The sequence below is a fragment of the Psittacula echo genome (assembly GCF_963264785.1).
Source record: "Psittacula echo genome assembly, chromosome: 7".
In the NCBI taxonomy this organism is placed as follows: Eukaryota; Metazoa; Chordata; class Aves; order Psittaciformes; family Psittacidae; genus Psittacula; species Psittacula echo.
In genome coordinates this window covers 35,238,622-35,250,925 of record NC_137740.1, presented here as the reverse complement: position 1 = coordinate 35,250,925, position 12,304 = coordinate 35,238,622, and the positions used below count along the sequence as shown (strand labels likewise).

The 12,304-nt window shown below is 43.4% G+C and overlaps 1 protein-coding gene across 1 annotated transcript in view; it reads left to right on the top strand.

Annotated features, from left to right (window-relative positions):
• Positions 1-12,304, top strand: part of LOC308224258 (uncharacterized protein) — a gene marked incomplete at both ends in the record, with an annotated part of 205,342 nt that overhangs the window by 180,015 nt on the left and 13,023 nt on the right. The window contains 7 exons of the mRNA XM_080624010.1: positions 507-635; positions 6,613-6,741; positions 8,191-8,319; positions 8,815-8,940; positions 9,998-10,126; positions 10,318-10,446; positions 11,527-11,658. Of these exons, the coding sequence (XP_080480136.1) occupies positions 507-635; positions 6,613-6,741; positions 8,191-8,319; positions 8,815-8,940; positions 9,998-10,126; positions 10,318-10,446; positions 11,527-11,658 (903 nt within the window). The remainder of the gene's footprint in view (positions 1-506; positions 636-6,612; positions 6,742-8,190; positions 8,320-8,814; positions 8,941-9,997; positions 10,127-10,317; positions 10,447-11,526; positions 11,659-12,304) is intronic.

Genomic DNA, 12,304 nt, shown 5'->3' with positions numbered 1-12,304 from the left:
TTTGCCAGGCGTTCATTTCAGCAGTAAATTACACCTCTACGGCTTATGTTCCCTGTTAAAAAAATCTTTTGAAAAGTGTTAAGAGAGTAAATGGGAGCATCAGTTTTACATTTCAGAAGTCAGGGAGATCAACAGGGATGGCCACATAGTCTTGCATTATGATGGATTATTTCCGTTGTCCTCTGTCAGTTACAGAAACACAGATACTGGCTTGTGTGAATCCAGATCCTTTCTCTCTCCTGTTTTATGGCTTTTCAGTATTCTCAGCTGCATGTTTCTATGCAGAAATCTGTTACTTGTGTAAAATGGGTCACGTTTTATGATGCGTGTAGCAGGGTTATGCAGGCTTAACCCTTGAAGCAACTGTGGCTCTTAAGCACAGTGATGCGTGACAAAGCATCCATGAAAAAATGAGCAGTGCCCTGTGTTTTCAGACCTCTGAGACAGAATTTATACAGAAAAGAATCAGGAACTCTGCTAAAACAAATAATGTGTTGCATTTTCAGCTTGTCCAGATGGATTCTTTGGGCTTGACTGCCACCAGGTGTGCAAGTGCAAGAATGCTGCTGGCTGCGACCATGTCCTGGGAACATGCCGCTGCCTCCCTGGCTGGCTGGGAGAGACCTGCGAGCAGCGTAGGTATAGGCTGCACTCTCTGTCCTTGTTCACAAACTCTTACAGTGCTAACATGGGTTCCTTCCGGGAATGTAGGATGACCTACCAGTTTACAGTTTTAGATAGGTCACATTCTTTTCTGAAGATGCCCAAAAAGGGAATAATTCTTGGTAGCTGTGTAAATAATCAACATTTTTTTTAACCGCTGTTGGCACTTGTCAAACATTATAAGCATCAGTTTTTAAATAGCAGAGCTGTCTTCTACCATACGATGAATCTCTGCTTTTTATTTTTGTGCAACATTAAGAGATGAAATGTTGTATCACTGTTTTTCGTCTATCTCATCTAATTATCCATTTATTGTTACAGATTAGAAATGCACAATGTGGAAAAATCAGAGCTGGGACTACTTATTTGAGCATGACAAAATAGCTTTTTAACTAATTCTTAGGAAAGTTGTTTGTTTTTAAAAAAGACACCTAGATTTTCATTAGTATAGATTATCCTACAATCTTTAAGCTAATAAAGGTTTTTTGTATGTTTGTGTGTATGCATATATAAGATTGGCTCTTCTGAGATACTGTTCATGAAATTTCATGGCAAATTAAACTACTTTCTTTAGCTACATGGCATTATGTATGGATATCACTGAGCCTGTTTGCAATATTTAGCAATTATGGGGAGGGGTTAAGATTTTCAGGTTTTAGCCTCTCAGCTTTCTCATTTCACTTTAAGATAATGTCATCATCTATACTTCCTTTTGAAACTGTGACTGCTGTCTGCAGCAGTCCACAAGGAGCCAACTTTCATTGTTAGTGAACATTTTCACAGGATTTCTTTAATCCATAGGTTGCAGATTTCTGCAATAGGAAAATGGTTTAATTTAGTAAACTGAAATGGAGAAATGTTACTTGTATTGAAACAATTCTATCCTCCAGACATACACCGTGTTACAATCTATCAGCCCTGTTTGAGGGTTGTGCTTGCTCTTCATAATATTTTTCCCTCATTTTCCCCCACCACATAACATAAGCTGTCTTCTGAAAGGCTTCTCCAAAATCCCTTGCTTTTTTTATTTACAGGAGGGTCAATGCTGGTGAATTTTTCCACTTGTTAGATATTTCTGCAAAAATCCCACCATTGCAGTCCTTTTTGCCTCCTTGTGGCCCCTCCTAGGAAAGCTTGGATCTCTATCTCTCACCACTTGAAGATGGTGATGGCAATACTCTCCTGTGGGGGTAGGTTGGTGAGCTGACCATGAAATAAATGCAGAGGCAGAGTCATTATAGCCATACTGCAGAGCAGTAGAGGTAATGCTGAACAGGTACAATGTTTGCTTCTCGGTCACAGCCCTGCCAAGCCAGGGCACTAGCAATACATCACCTTGGCCCTTCTCCGCTCCTTAGACTGCATTAGGGATGAGAAGCTTTGTTTCGTATTTCATTAAATTCAATTAAGAAATGTAGCTGTCAACAGCTTCCTGTGCCCCCCTCTACTCGTGAGAATTAAAACAAAATAATTATTCTCTTGTGCTGCAGCCATTACAGCTTTATGCTAAGTTGATTTATTCTTCACACTGGTGAAGGTGCCAAAGCCTCCAAGGCCTCCTTTGCCTGTAAGTAAAAGAGCAGGATCACTTAATTATGCAGAGAGTAACCTCTTTTTCTCATGGCTAAATGATGAATCTGCATTTTGATTTTAAGACTGGATCTCAGCCACACCACTCCAAAGCTGCTCAGAATAAAGCAACCATGGGTTGGAGATGCCAGTTTGGTTTGTTTGATGTTTAATGTTTACTTTGCCAGTTCCTAGGACTTGCTAGCTCTAGCAGCTGGAAGGACAGCACTCGTGTTCAAGTAATCAGATTTCAGGCAATGTGCTAGAGGATATTGAGGAATAGTTTTGACATCATGGGATTTGAATTGATCTTAAACCAGCCATGCAGTGCATTTTATACACTGCTATCTAATTATGGGCTATATGGACAGTTATGCCTTTTGTTGAAGCTGCCTAACACTTTCCATTATAAGACCATGTTTTTCAATTGCTCGTAAATAAATTATATTAATCTGGGATGAAATCTGCCAAGCAAGCTCTGGCTTGGCTTAAATTTGTATTTGGTGATTTTTTTATTTTGGGGAGCTGGCTGGTGAGAGGGTTGAGCGTCCACCTAAGATATTTCAGGTTTCCAGGAAACAGGTTTAGGAAAAGTATGTCACCTATTTGTTGGTGGGGTTTTAACAGTTTCACAAAGTGTTGTAATGCCTTAGTGCCACAGAAGTGAGGATTTGACGTTTGTAACCACCTTCCTTTCTGTATACAAACCTGTCCAAATTTTGCTGTCTCAAAAAAACCCCCAACCCCCCCCCAAAAAAAAAAAAATCTCATGTTGCATATGGTTTGTAGAAGCTGAACACAGTTCTGCATCTGCATTTTGCTCTGATTCTATTAGTAGTAAAAATGTCTCATTCTGGAGCTGTTGGGGCTCAGCGGGATCTTCACAGAAGCAGTTCCCTGTGGTAAAAAAGAAGAGACCAAACTGGTCTGCAAAATGTGTAAGTATGAAAGATTGGCTCTGCCAGAGTTTCTGCTCATGGGAACTGATAACCAGGGGTTTGACATTTCATAGTGCATGAGCACTTGACTTTGCAAATTCCCTGTTCTTTTATAGCTGAAGCTGCATTTTGGGGAGAATAATGCACAGGAGCTGCATGAAATCAAAGCTTCTGGACACTGTAGTCTCTTAGTGCCCCTTATTTCCCTGTTCTCCCTGACATTTTTCATGGCTGCTGACTTCCAGTCTGGAAGAAAATCTCCAATTTTATGTGTTCCTTACTCTGCATGCAGAAAGGGATTTAAAAGACTGCAGACGAAAAAATCCTCCTCTTATAGAGAAGAGGCACTGAGAGGAAAATTTTGAAGCAGGAAGAAGTCTAATAATTTAAACCTTTCTATTGCTTTTTTCCTTTGCATTTAGCGTGAAGCAAGGAGAAAAGACCCAGGGATATTTGTACATTCAGTTGTGGAACTTCATAAAATAGCTTCAATATATCACTTGTTATCTTAATCTTTAGAAAAGTATTTTGATAATCAGGACTGTCCCATCGAGAAGCTAAAAAAAGTTTATATCCACCCAAAAGAATATTTAAAATCTTCTTCTCCAGAAATTTCTGCTTTCTTACCAGAACTTTCACTGGAACACTCCTATGTCTTCTCAGTAAGAATAACAAGAGCTTTGCATGCATACTCCAAAAACCTCACACAAACCACTAGTAACCAGTCAGGGGACCTGGTTATGAGCTGGTTTTTCCTTTGGCTTGGTTATGATATAGTTCTGGTCTGTATTGTGGAAATATTTAGTTCTGCTCCCAAAACCGAGCCAGAGCTGTGTAGGACAGGCTGAACTTTTAACTTGGCAACTAAGCCTCATTTGCAGAACAAATTTTTAACTGTGATGGGATTGAGCTCCTGCACTTTCTTGTGGTTTCAGTGTGGATGGGGTCCAAGCAATGGCAAAAATGAACGCTGTTGACGAGAAACACTGGGAGAAAAAGTGTCTGTGAGAACTGTATTTGGAAACTGAAAGTCCTCAGATAGGAAGAACAGGGCTGAGAATGGGTCAGATACATCAACCAAGTTCACCCCTGAGGTCAAAATGGTTTCACGCCTCACATCAGTCCCCAGGGATGTGTCCTCCCACAGCCCTACATCTTATTCTGCACTCTGACACCCTCAAAGGCATAGAGGTTTCAGTAAAAAGTCATCGTTTGCATCTGATCCTAGATGTCACATTCAGTGAGTGCAAAACACTTTTGGATCAGGGATGAGCTCTTTTTTTGCCTCTTCAATGCATGCCAGCAGTACTGCAGACACAAGAGGCTCTGACATCTTCATGCCTTGTAAGGCAGGCACAAAAACCATGCAAGGAGGCTATCCAACTTCATCAACTCATTATGTATTTTTTGGGTGATAGCTGAAGAAAACAGGGTAGCAGTACTGTCTGTTTTCCACCTTTTAAAGCTATCCAAATCTCCAGTGCAATAAAGACTAAAAGACTTTTATCACTGCCATTTTTCATAGGCAGCAGCACTGAAAAGAGAGCTGCAGCAGGAGTATGTTTGCAAGATGGCTGTGTTAAGTTTTCACCTGGGAACCAGCTGCTTAACAGAACACGTTGAAAATATCAGCCCTCTTTGACGAAAGAATGAGACTCTGGGTGAGCAAAGGCATCCAGCTGTGAAAAATGAACACTGAAAATAATGAAGTTGTCAGTTCTCTTACCAGGATGCAAATAAATTTACAGACCAGTCAGTGTCACCCCTGTGCCTGGCAAAATCTTGGAGCAGATTCTCCTGGAAGGCATGCTAAGGCACATGAGAAACAAGGAGGTGGCTGGTGACAGCCAGCATGGCTTTACTAAGGGGAAATCCTGCCTGACCAATTTGGTGGCCTTCTATGATGGGGCTACGGAACTGATGGACAGGGGCAGAGCAGTTGACGTCATCTACCTGGACTTGTGCAAAGCGCTCGACACTGTCCCACATGACATCCTTGTCTCTAAATTGGAGACATCAATTTGATGGGTGGACCCCTCGGTGGATAAAGAACTGGCTGGATGGCCGCATGCAAAGAGTTGTGGTCAATGGCTCGATGTCCGGCTGGAGACCAGTAACGAGTGGTGTCCCTCAGGGATCAGTGTTGGGACCGGTCTTATTCAACATCTTTGTCGGTGACATGGACAGTGGGATTGAGTGCGCCCTCAGCAAGTTTGCCGATGACACCAAGCTGTGTGGTTCGGTTGATACGCCGGAGGGAAGGGATGCCATCCAGAGGGACCTTGACACGCTTGTGAGGAGGGCTGATGCCAACCTTATGAAGTTTAACCATGCCAAGTGCAAGGTCCTACACCTGGGTTGGAGCAATCCCAGGCACAGCTACAGGTTGGGCAGAGAAGAGATTCAGAGCAGCCCTGCGGAGAAGGACTTGGGGGTGTTGGTTGATGAGAAAATGAACATGAGCCGGCTTCAGTGTGTGCTCGCAGCCCAGAAAGCCAACTGTATCCTGGGCTGCATCAAGAGGAGCGTGACCAGCAGGTCAAAGGAGGTGATCCTGCCCCTCTACTCTGCTCTTGTGAGACCTCACTTGGAGTATTGTGTGCAGTTCTGGTGTCCTCAACATCAAAAGGACATGGAACTGTTGGAACAAGTCCAGAGGAGGGCCACGAGGATGATCAGGGGCTGGAGCACCTCCCGTATGAAGAGAGGCTGAGAAAGTTGGGGCTGTTTAGCCTGGAAAAGGGAAGGCTGCGTGGAGACCTCATAGCAGCCTTCTAGTGTGTGAAGGGAGCCTACAAGGATGCTGGGGAAGGACTCTTCATCAGGGACTGTAGTGACAGGGCAAGGGGTAATGGATTAAAACTTAAACAGGGGAAGTTTAGATTGGATATAAGGAAGAAATTCTTTACTGTTAGGGTGGTGAGGCACTGGAATGGGTTGCCCAGGGAGGTTGTGAATGCTCCATCCTTGGTGGTGTTCAAGGCCAGGTTGGATGAGGCCTTGGGTGACTTGTTTTAGTGTGGGGTGTCCCTGCCCATGGCAGGGGGGTTGGAACTAGATGATCTTAAGGTCCTTTCCAACCCTAACTATTCTATGATTCTATAAATACCTGAGCTGTCAAGCTGGCGGTTCTGCTGGACCATTAGTTCAGTACAAAGGCATTCTGCAGGGCAGGGCATGACAGCTGATCCATCACCCGAGCAGTCCTGCCCTTTGAGAAATACCTCTTCAGAACATGTATGATATGTATCTTTAAGCCACGTTATTTAGTGTCAGGCATGGTTCGTATATGGGCTTAGGCACCCTTTTGATGTGAAAAGCGTGTCATTGGAAGCCGGTTTCAAACTGATATCCCTGTCGCTGGGTTGTGTCTCAGGTTTGCTCTGTGCAATGCCTCCTTTGATGCTTCCTGATGCGGTTTTATAGATTTCTCTCATTGCAGCCTGCCAGGGGGACAGCTATGGGCCAGGCTGCAGTCACATGTGTCAGTGTCACAACGGAGCATTCTGTCATCATGTAACTGGGACATGCCTTTGTAGCCCAGGGTGGAAAGGAGCCACCTGCCAAGAAGGCACAATTGGAAATTCAAACCCCTGCCAGCGAATTATAGGAGGGAAAAATTACACTTCTACTCAGGGGGGCTTCGCTGGTATTTTAATTATCAGCTAATTGTCCTGTGTTGTCATTGGTTTTGTATCTGCACAATTACACAAATTGGTCCATTAAATACATCTGTGACACCATGCTGCAGGGGCTGGGTGTAGGAGATCGATACTCTGGGCAAGCTCTGAAACAGTCATAAACTGGAAAGAGAGCTGATTCTAAAGGCTGATTAAGGGAGAAAAGGTCCATAAAACTCGCAATTATGAACCTCTGGTTTTATTCTATGGCCTGCTTTGCTGTCCCATGCGCCTGACTGATCCTCCTTATTACCGTATAACGTTCCAGACATAGCCTAAATCCAGAACATGTGTAAGGCATTGAGACTTCCAGTCTTGGCAATTAGACCAATAAGTGTGACTCAAATACAAGCCCAACTTGGGGAACTTTAAGAAAAGAGGCTGGCAAAGAAAGGCTGCCCTGAGGCTTACATCCTAGTCCTTGCATACAAGCTGCTGGAAAACTTCAATCCATCCCTGTTGCAGAAGGCTCTTTTTTTCTGTGCCTCCCCTGGGAGGTACCTGGCTCTGTAAGCAGTGCCGCAGAGCCAGGGATGCTGCTGTGGATGCTCCTATGTATGCTGTGGTCTGGAATCAGCACTAAAATTTTCTGGTTTATATGAAGGCCTCGAATACAAAACCAAAGCAAAAGTTAAAAAAGCTGTTGTCAAATACGAAAACATTGTCAAACGTAACCTTTTTACTTAATTATACATTTGGGAATTTCTCTTTGGAAGTAAGGTGGTAGTTGTGTGTGAGGCTGGGTGAGCTGTCCTCTGGTAACTGCTTTTGCAGAGTGAGAACTTGCTCCTGTTAACATCTTAAAAAGATGTTACTCTAGCACATGACAGAGGTGTGTATTTTTTGTGCCAAAAAAAGTAGGTTCTGTTCATAGGAATTGGTTGTGATGGGAATTAATAAACTTGCTTAATAAAATTAGGTAAAATGTGCAATGCCATCAGCCATCTGTGGGTAGCAGGATCAATTAGAAAAGGAGTTGTGATTTTAAGAGGACTACAAAGAAACTCTGAAAACAGGAAATCAGTAACTCCATTCCTTGGTGCTGAGAAAGCTGGTAAGAATGAAGAGATGTTTTTCGCAGGTGTGAACAGAAAATCTTGAGGCCTTTTGCTGAGTCACAGCTAATTCACTTAATCACTTACTTTGTTCCCAGACCAGTTTTACATTGGTCTATGTAATTCCTCATCAGTCATGGCTTCATTTTTACTCAGTTGTACCTCCCACAGTGTGTGCATGATCACCAGGGCAAGAAAAGGTGTAAGCTGGGAAAGGTTGCGTTTAACCTATGTCCTTCTTCTACCTTCTTAATGGAAGGCTTTTGTCCTACCTCCTCTTCTCAGCTTGTCCCACTGGATGGTATGGTGCAAACTGTCTCCAGCACTGCATCTGCCACAGCCAGGCGATGTGTGACCATGTAACAGGCGAGTGCCAGTGTCCCCTGGGTTGGAAGGGGATAGAGTGTGAGCTGGGTGAGTCCTTCATGTCCTCCATCCTTCCAGCACCTTGTTTTTGTTGCTGTACAGGGAAGTTCAGTTCTGATGACAGTTTGAGGCAGCTCAGAAAAAGGAGAGGATAGGTAGAGGGCTGGAGAGCACCGAGTGTGGAAAGGCTGAAAAAATTGGGGTTGTTTAGTCAGAGATGAGAAGACTGAGGGGAGATATGGCATTGGCACTTGAATATACAATGGTGCTAGAAACTTGCTGGACAGAGGAGAAGAGTAAGCTATTCTCTGTATTCCGTTTGGGACAGGGAAGATAAGTAACGAGCTCAATTTAAGGAGTAAAAAATAATGTAAATCCTCCAAGAGGAAAACAAGTTATCTCTAGAGAATTCTGTTAAGGGAGGTTTCAAAATTTCCTTCACTGAAGGTTTCTAGGACCAACCTATTTCAGCGGCATAAGTGTGTTTTTCTGGAGTCCTTTCAGCTTGGCCCCCCCCCATCAGTGTCTCCTCTTTCATTTCAGAGTGTGGGGACAGGAGGTATGGAGAGGGCTGCGAGCAGAACTGTACCTGCCACCATGGGGTTTGTGAACAGCACTCAGGAAAATGCATCTGCCATGCTGGCTGGACTGGGGACCGCTGTGATGTTGGTAAGGGCAGTTCCTTCTGCAGATGCTTTGCTTGAACACTCTCTTCTGCAATCAGCCATTTCTGTCTCCACAACATGAAGTCATTTTCTATTTTGTATTTTAATTTTCCAGTGTAGGCCGATAAGAGAGAATGCTGGTGTGAGCACTCACCTAGTATCTTAGAAGCACCACAGGCAGGTCTCTGCCCATCCGTGTATACATGCTCTTGTCCAAATCATTTTATGTCTTCCTACTTCTGTTCCCTGCCTGCTGAGAAAATGAAGGTATTTCTGTACCTTATGGGCACAAGGAAGAACATATAAAAGGGAGTGAGTTGTAAGGAGAGTTTGCCAGATCAGCCACATGCTGCTGTACCTCTATGGGCCATTGAGGGGGAGCTCAGCCAATTGGACTGTGACAATTCAGTTTGTACCAGTCTTACATGTGGTCCAGGTTGCCCAGATTTGACATAGCTGTCTTGTTTGTTTAGGGCCACGTAAATCCCTGAAATAGAAATCTTATAAGCAGTAGATATCGGATGACTTGAAATGGGCTTTCAGCTTTGCCACTGACATGCTGTGATTTTTTGCAAGCCACAAGAAATTTTCTGATGTCTCCTGCAGTGCTGAGGACTCAGAACCTCAAGCACCAGCATGGACTGTAAAACCATCGCAGTGCCCACCTTCCTTTTCTTTAGGCCTTGCTTTCTCTTCGATTACTTTGCAGTGACCTGTGAGGTGGAAAGCAGTATGTGGACACAGTATATTTTCACCATTCGAACATCTGCTCCGTTTTGGATAACCATGTTAATGTGAATGGCATTGTCATCTCTATAGACACCATCTGGATTTGTACTCTTGACTAGGACTAAGTCTTTGCAAGCTTTCACACGCAGACTCATTAATAGCCAATTCTAAAAGTTTTTAATATTTTTAATATATTTTCAACTATGTTTTCTGGGCATGCAGTCTTCTAAATATACATCACCATATGCAAGAACAATATTGGCTCGTTTGCCAGTGACAGATGCTTTCCATGCAGCAGGAAGAACTATTGCTCTCTCTGCTTCTCCTCACAGTCTGCCCCGTGGGATTTTTTGGCAAATGGTGTGAGGAGCAATGTAACTGCATACACGGCTTGTCCTGCCACCATCAAACTGGAGCATGTCACTGTGAAAAGGGATGGAGAGGGAGGCACTGTGACAGACGTGAGTGTCTGCTGGGTGTTTATGGAAGGAAGTTTAGGTCGGCATGTACCTTACTCCCAAATCCAGAGCTGATGACAGGATCCTTTCATTCCTGCATCGCTCTGTGGGGTTGGTTTGGGAGTGCTCATGGGAATGGGTGCAGCAGATCCATTGGAAGGGGTAACTTTGCACTGTCCTGCCAACTGTTGCAGCTTGCTTGCCTGGCCGCTATGGTGTGGGCTGTGCCCAGAGGTGCCGGTGTCCCGTGGGTACACCCTGCCATCACCTGACGGGCAAGTGCAGATGTCCTCCAGGATTCACTGGCTACAGCTGTGAGAAAAGTAAGTTTATTATCAGAATACAAATACTTCCCTTGTAAATTAATTAAGAAACTAATTTCTTAAATAAAAGTCTGATGATATAATTCCTGAAGAGGGAGGAAACATCAACCTCACGCAGTGAAGATGGACAAGGGCTGCTTGTCACTCACCCAAATGATTTGGCCACTTCTGATCCCTGTGCCTGGCACAGCTGGGCTGCCAGGTTTGCACTCTCTAGGTTTGCAGCTCACAGGCTGGCAGGGAGAAGCTGGGGGCTAAACAGTCAAAATAGACTAAGGAGATGATTGCAGAGCCCAACCCGCAGCTGGGTAAAGCACCAGCTCTGCTTTCTGTTGGCCTTGTCCCCATGACAGACCATCTATTGCTGCTGTCAGAGCTCATGGAAATGTCATTATCTGTTTTTAGTTCAGTGTTGAGTTTGGCTGTCTGGAGCTGGCTTTGAAAATAGGCTCATTCTGTGACCCCAGCTGCATAATTTTGACTTTGTTCTTTCTTACAATGTTTTGCCTAGCACTGCTTTAGCAAAAACAAAAAAAAAACAGCAAAAAAGAATTTAAAGAATTGACATTGGCGTCCCATATCCTCCACTAAAGGATTGTTAAATCCTGACCCACAACCAGGGCAACTTCATGAAAGTGAAGCATAAGAATTAGCTGTGGAATCTCCAAAACCTCTAGGCAATATGACTGTCAACAGGGCAAAAGAAACCTGTAAAGATGCTCGTGCTATGGCAGCTTTGTAAGTTTAAACTCCCTGCAAAAGGTAGAATGTCTTTATCCACATGCCTGCTCCCTTGTGAATTATGCTGTTTTAGTCAATTTTACCTGACATTTCCCTATGATTTTTTCTAGTGACAAGAAAATTGTATCTGGCCCTTGACAGTTGGGCAGAAATTGACTCAATGAAAAAATCAAGCAGTGAAATAACCCCCAAGTAAATGTAATAAATCCAGAATCCCACAGGAGAGCGTCATTTTGTAGGCAGGGCTTTTATTTAATAAATTCGAGCTTGCGCTTTGTTTGTGTGCTGTATTTACTAAGACAAATTTAATTTACTGGTTTACATTTCCTCTTCCCCAAGCTTGTCCACCAGGCACGTATGGCAAGAACTGTAACCAAGTATGTCAGTGCTCCGCTGAGAATGAGGAATGTCACCCAGTGACCGGCAACTGCATGTGCCGCCTGGGGTACTACGGGCCACGCTGCAACATCCGTGAGTATCTTTGTGGGCTGCACACTTTGTGGGCAAGGATCAAGTTATGCAGAAGCATGTGTTAGCATTCTGAGTTCATCTGTGTCAGTACCTTCAGTGTTGACTCAGATAAATATAGGTTAGTTATAAGAAGTAAGTTATACTATAAGAAGTAAGCATAGAATGGGATAAATTTACAATACTATTAATTGCAAGGGATTAATGGAAAAAAAAAGTAAAAAAGACTTATTTGCTAGCTAATTTCTTTCCAATTTCATGCCACGCTGAAGAATATCAATATAATTCTCGCATTTACACCTGAATCTGGTGTAGCTCTTTCATTTCCAAATATCTAGGCCAAAATCCTTCCCAAAATCTCTGCATGCTCAAGTAAGGACAAATGGTTATTAGAAAACAACAAGCTGCAATTGGCAATAAATCTAAGTGATTCATAAAGTCAGTTAAGTTGTAGGGCCTTCTGAGGAACAATCAAATTAAACAAATTGTTACTCCGGATTGAAAAATGGTGACTAGTGTAGAGGACAAATGCCAATTGGCCGAACACTCCATCATAAAAAATATTACCAGATCCACATGCTGCATGCTGGTATTTTAGGACATCTGTAAAGTTGTTTCTGGTGGAATGTGGCAACTGATAAGAAACATA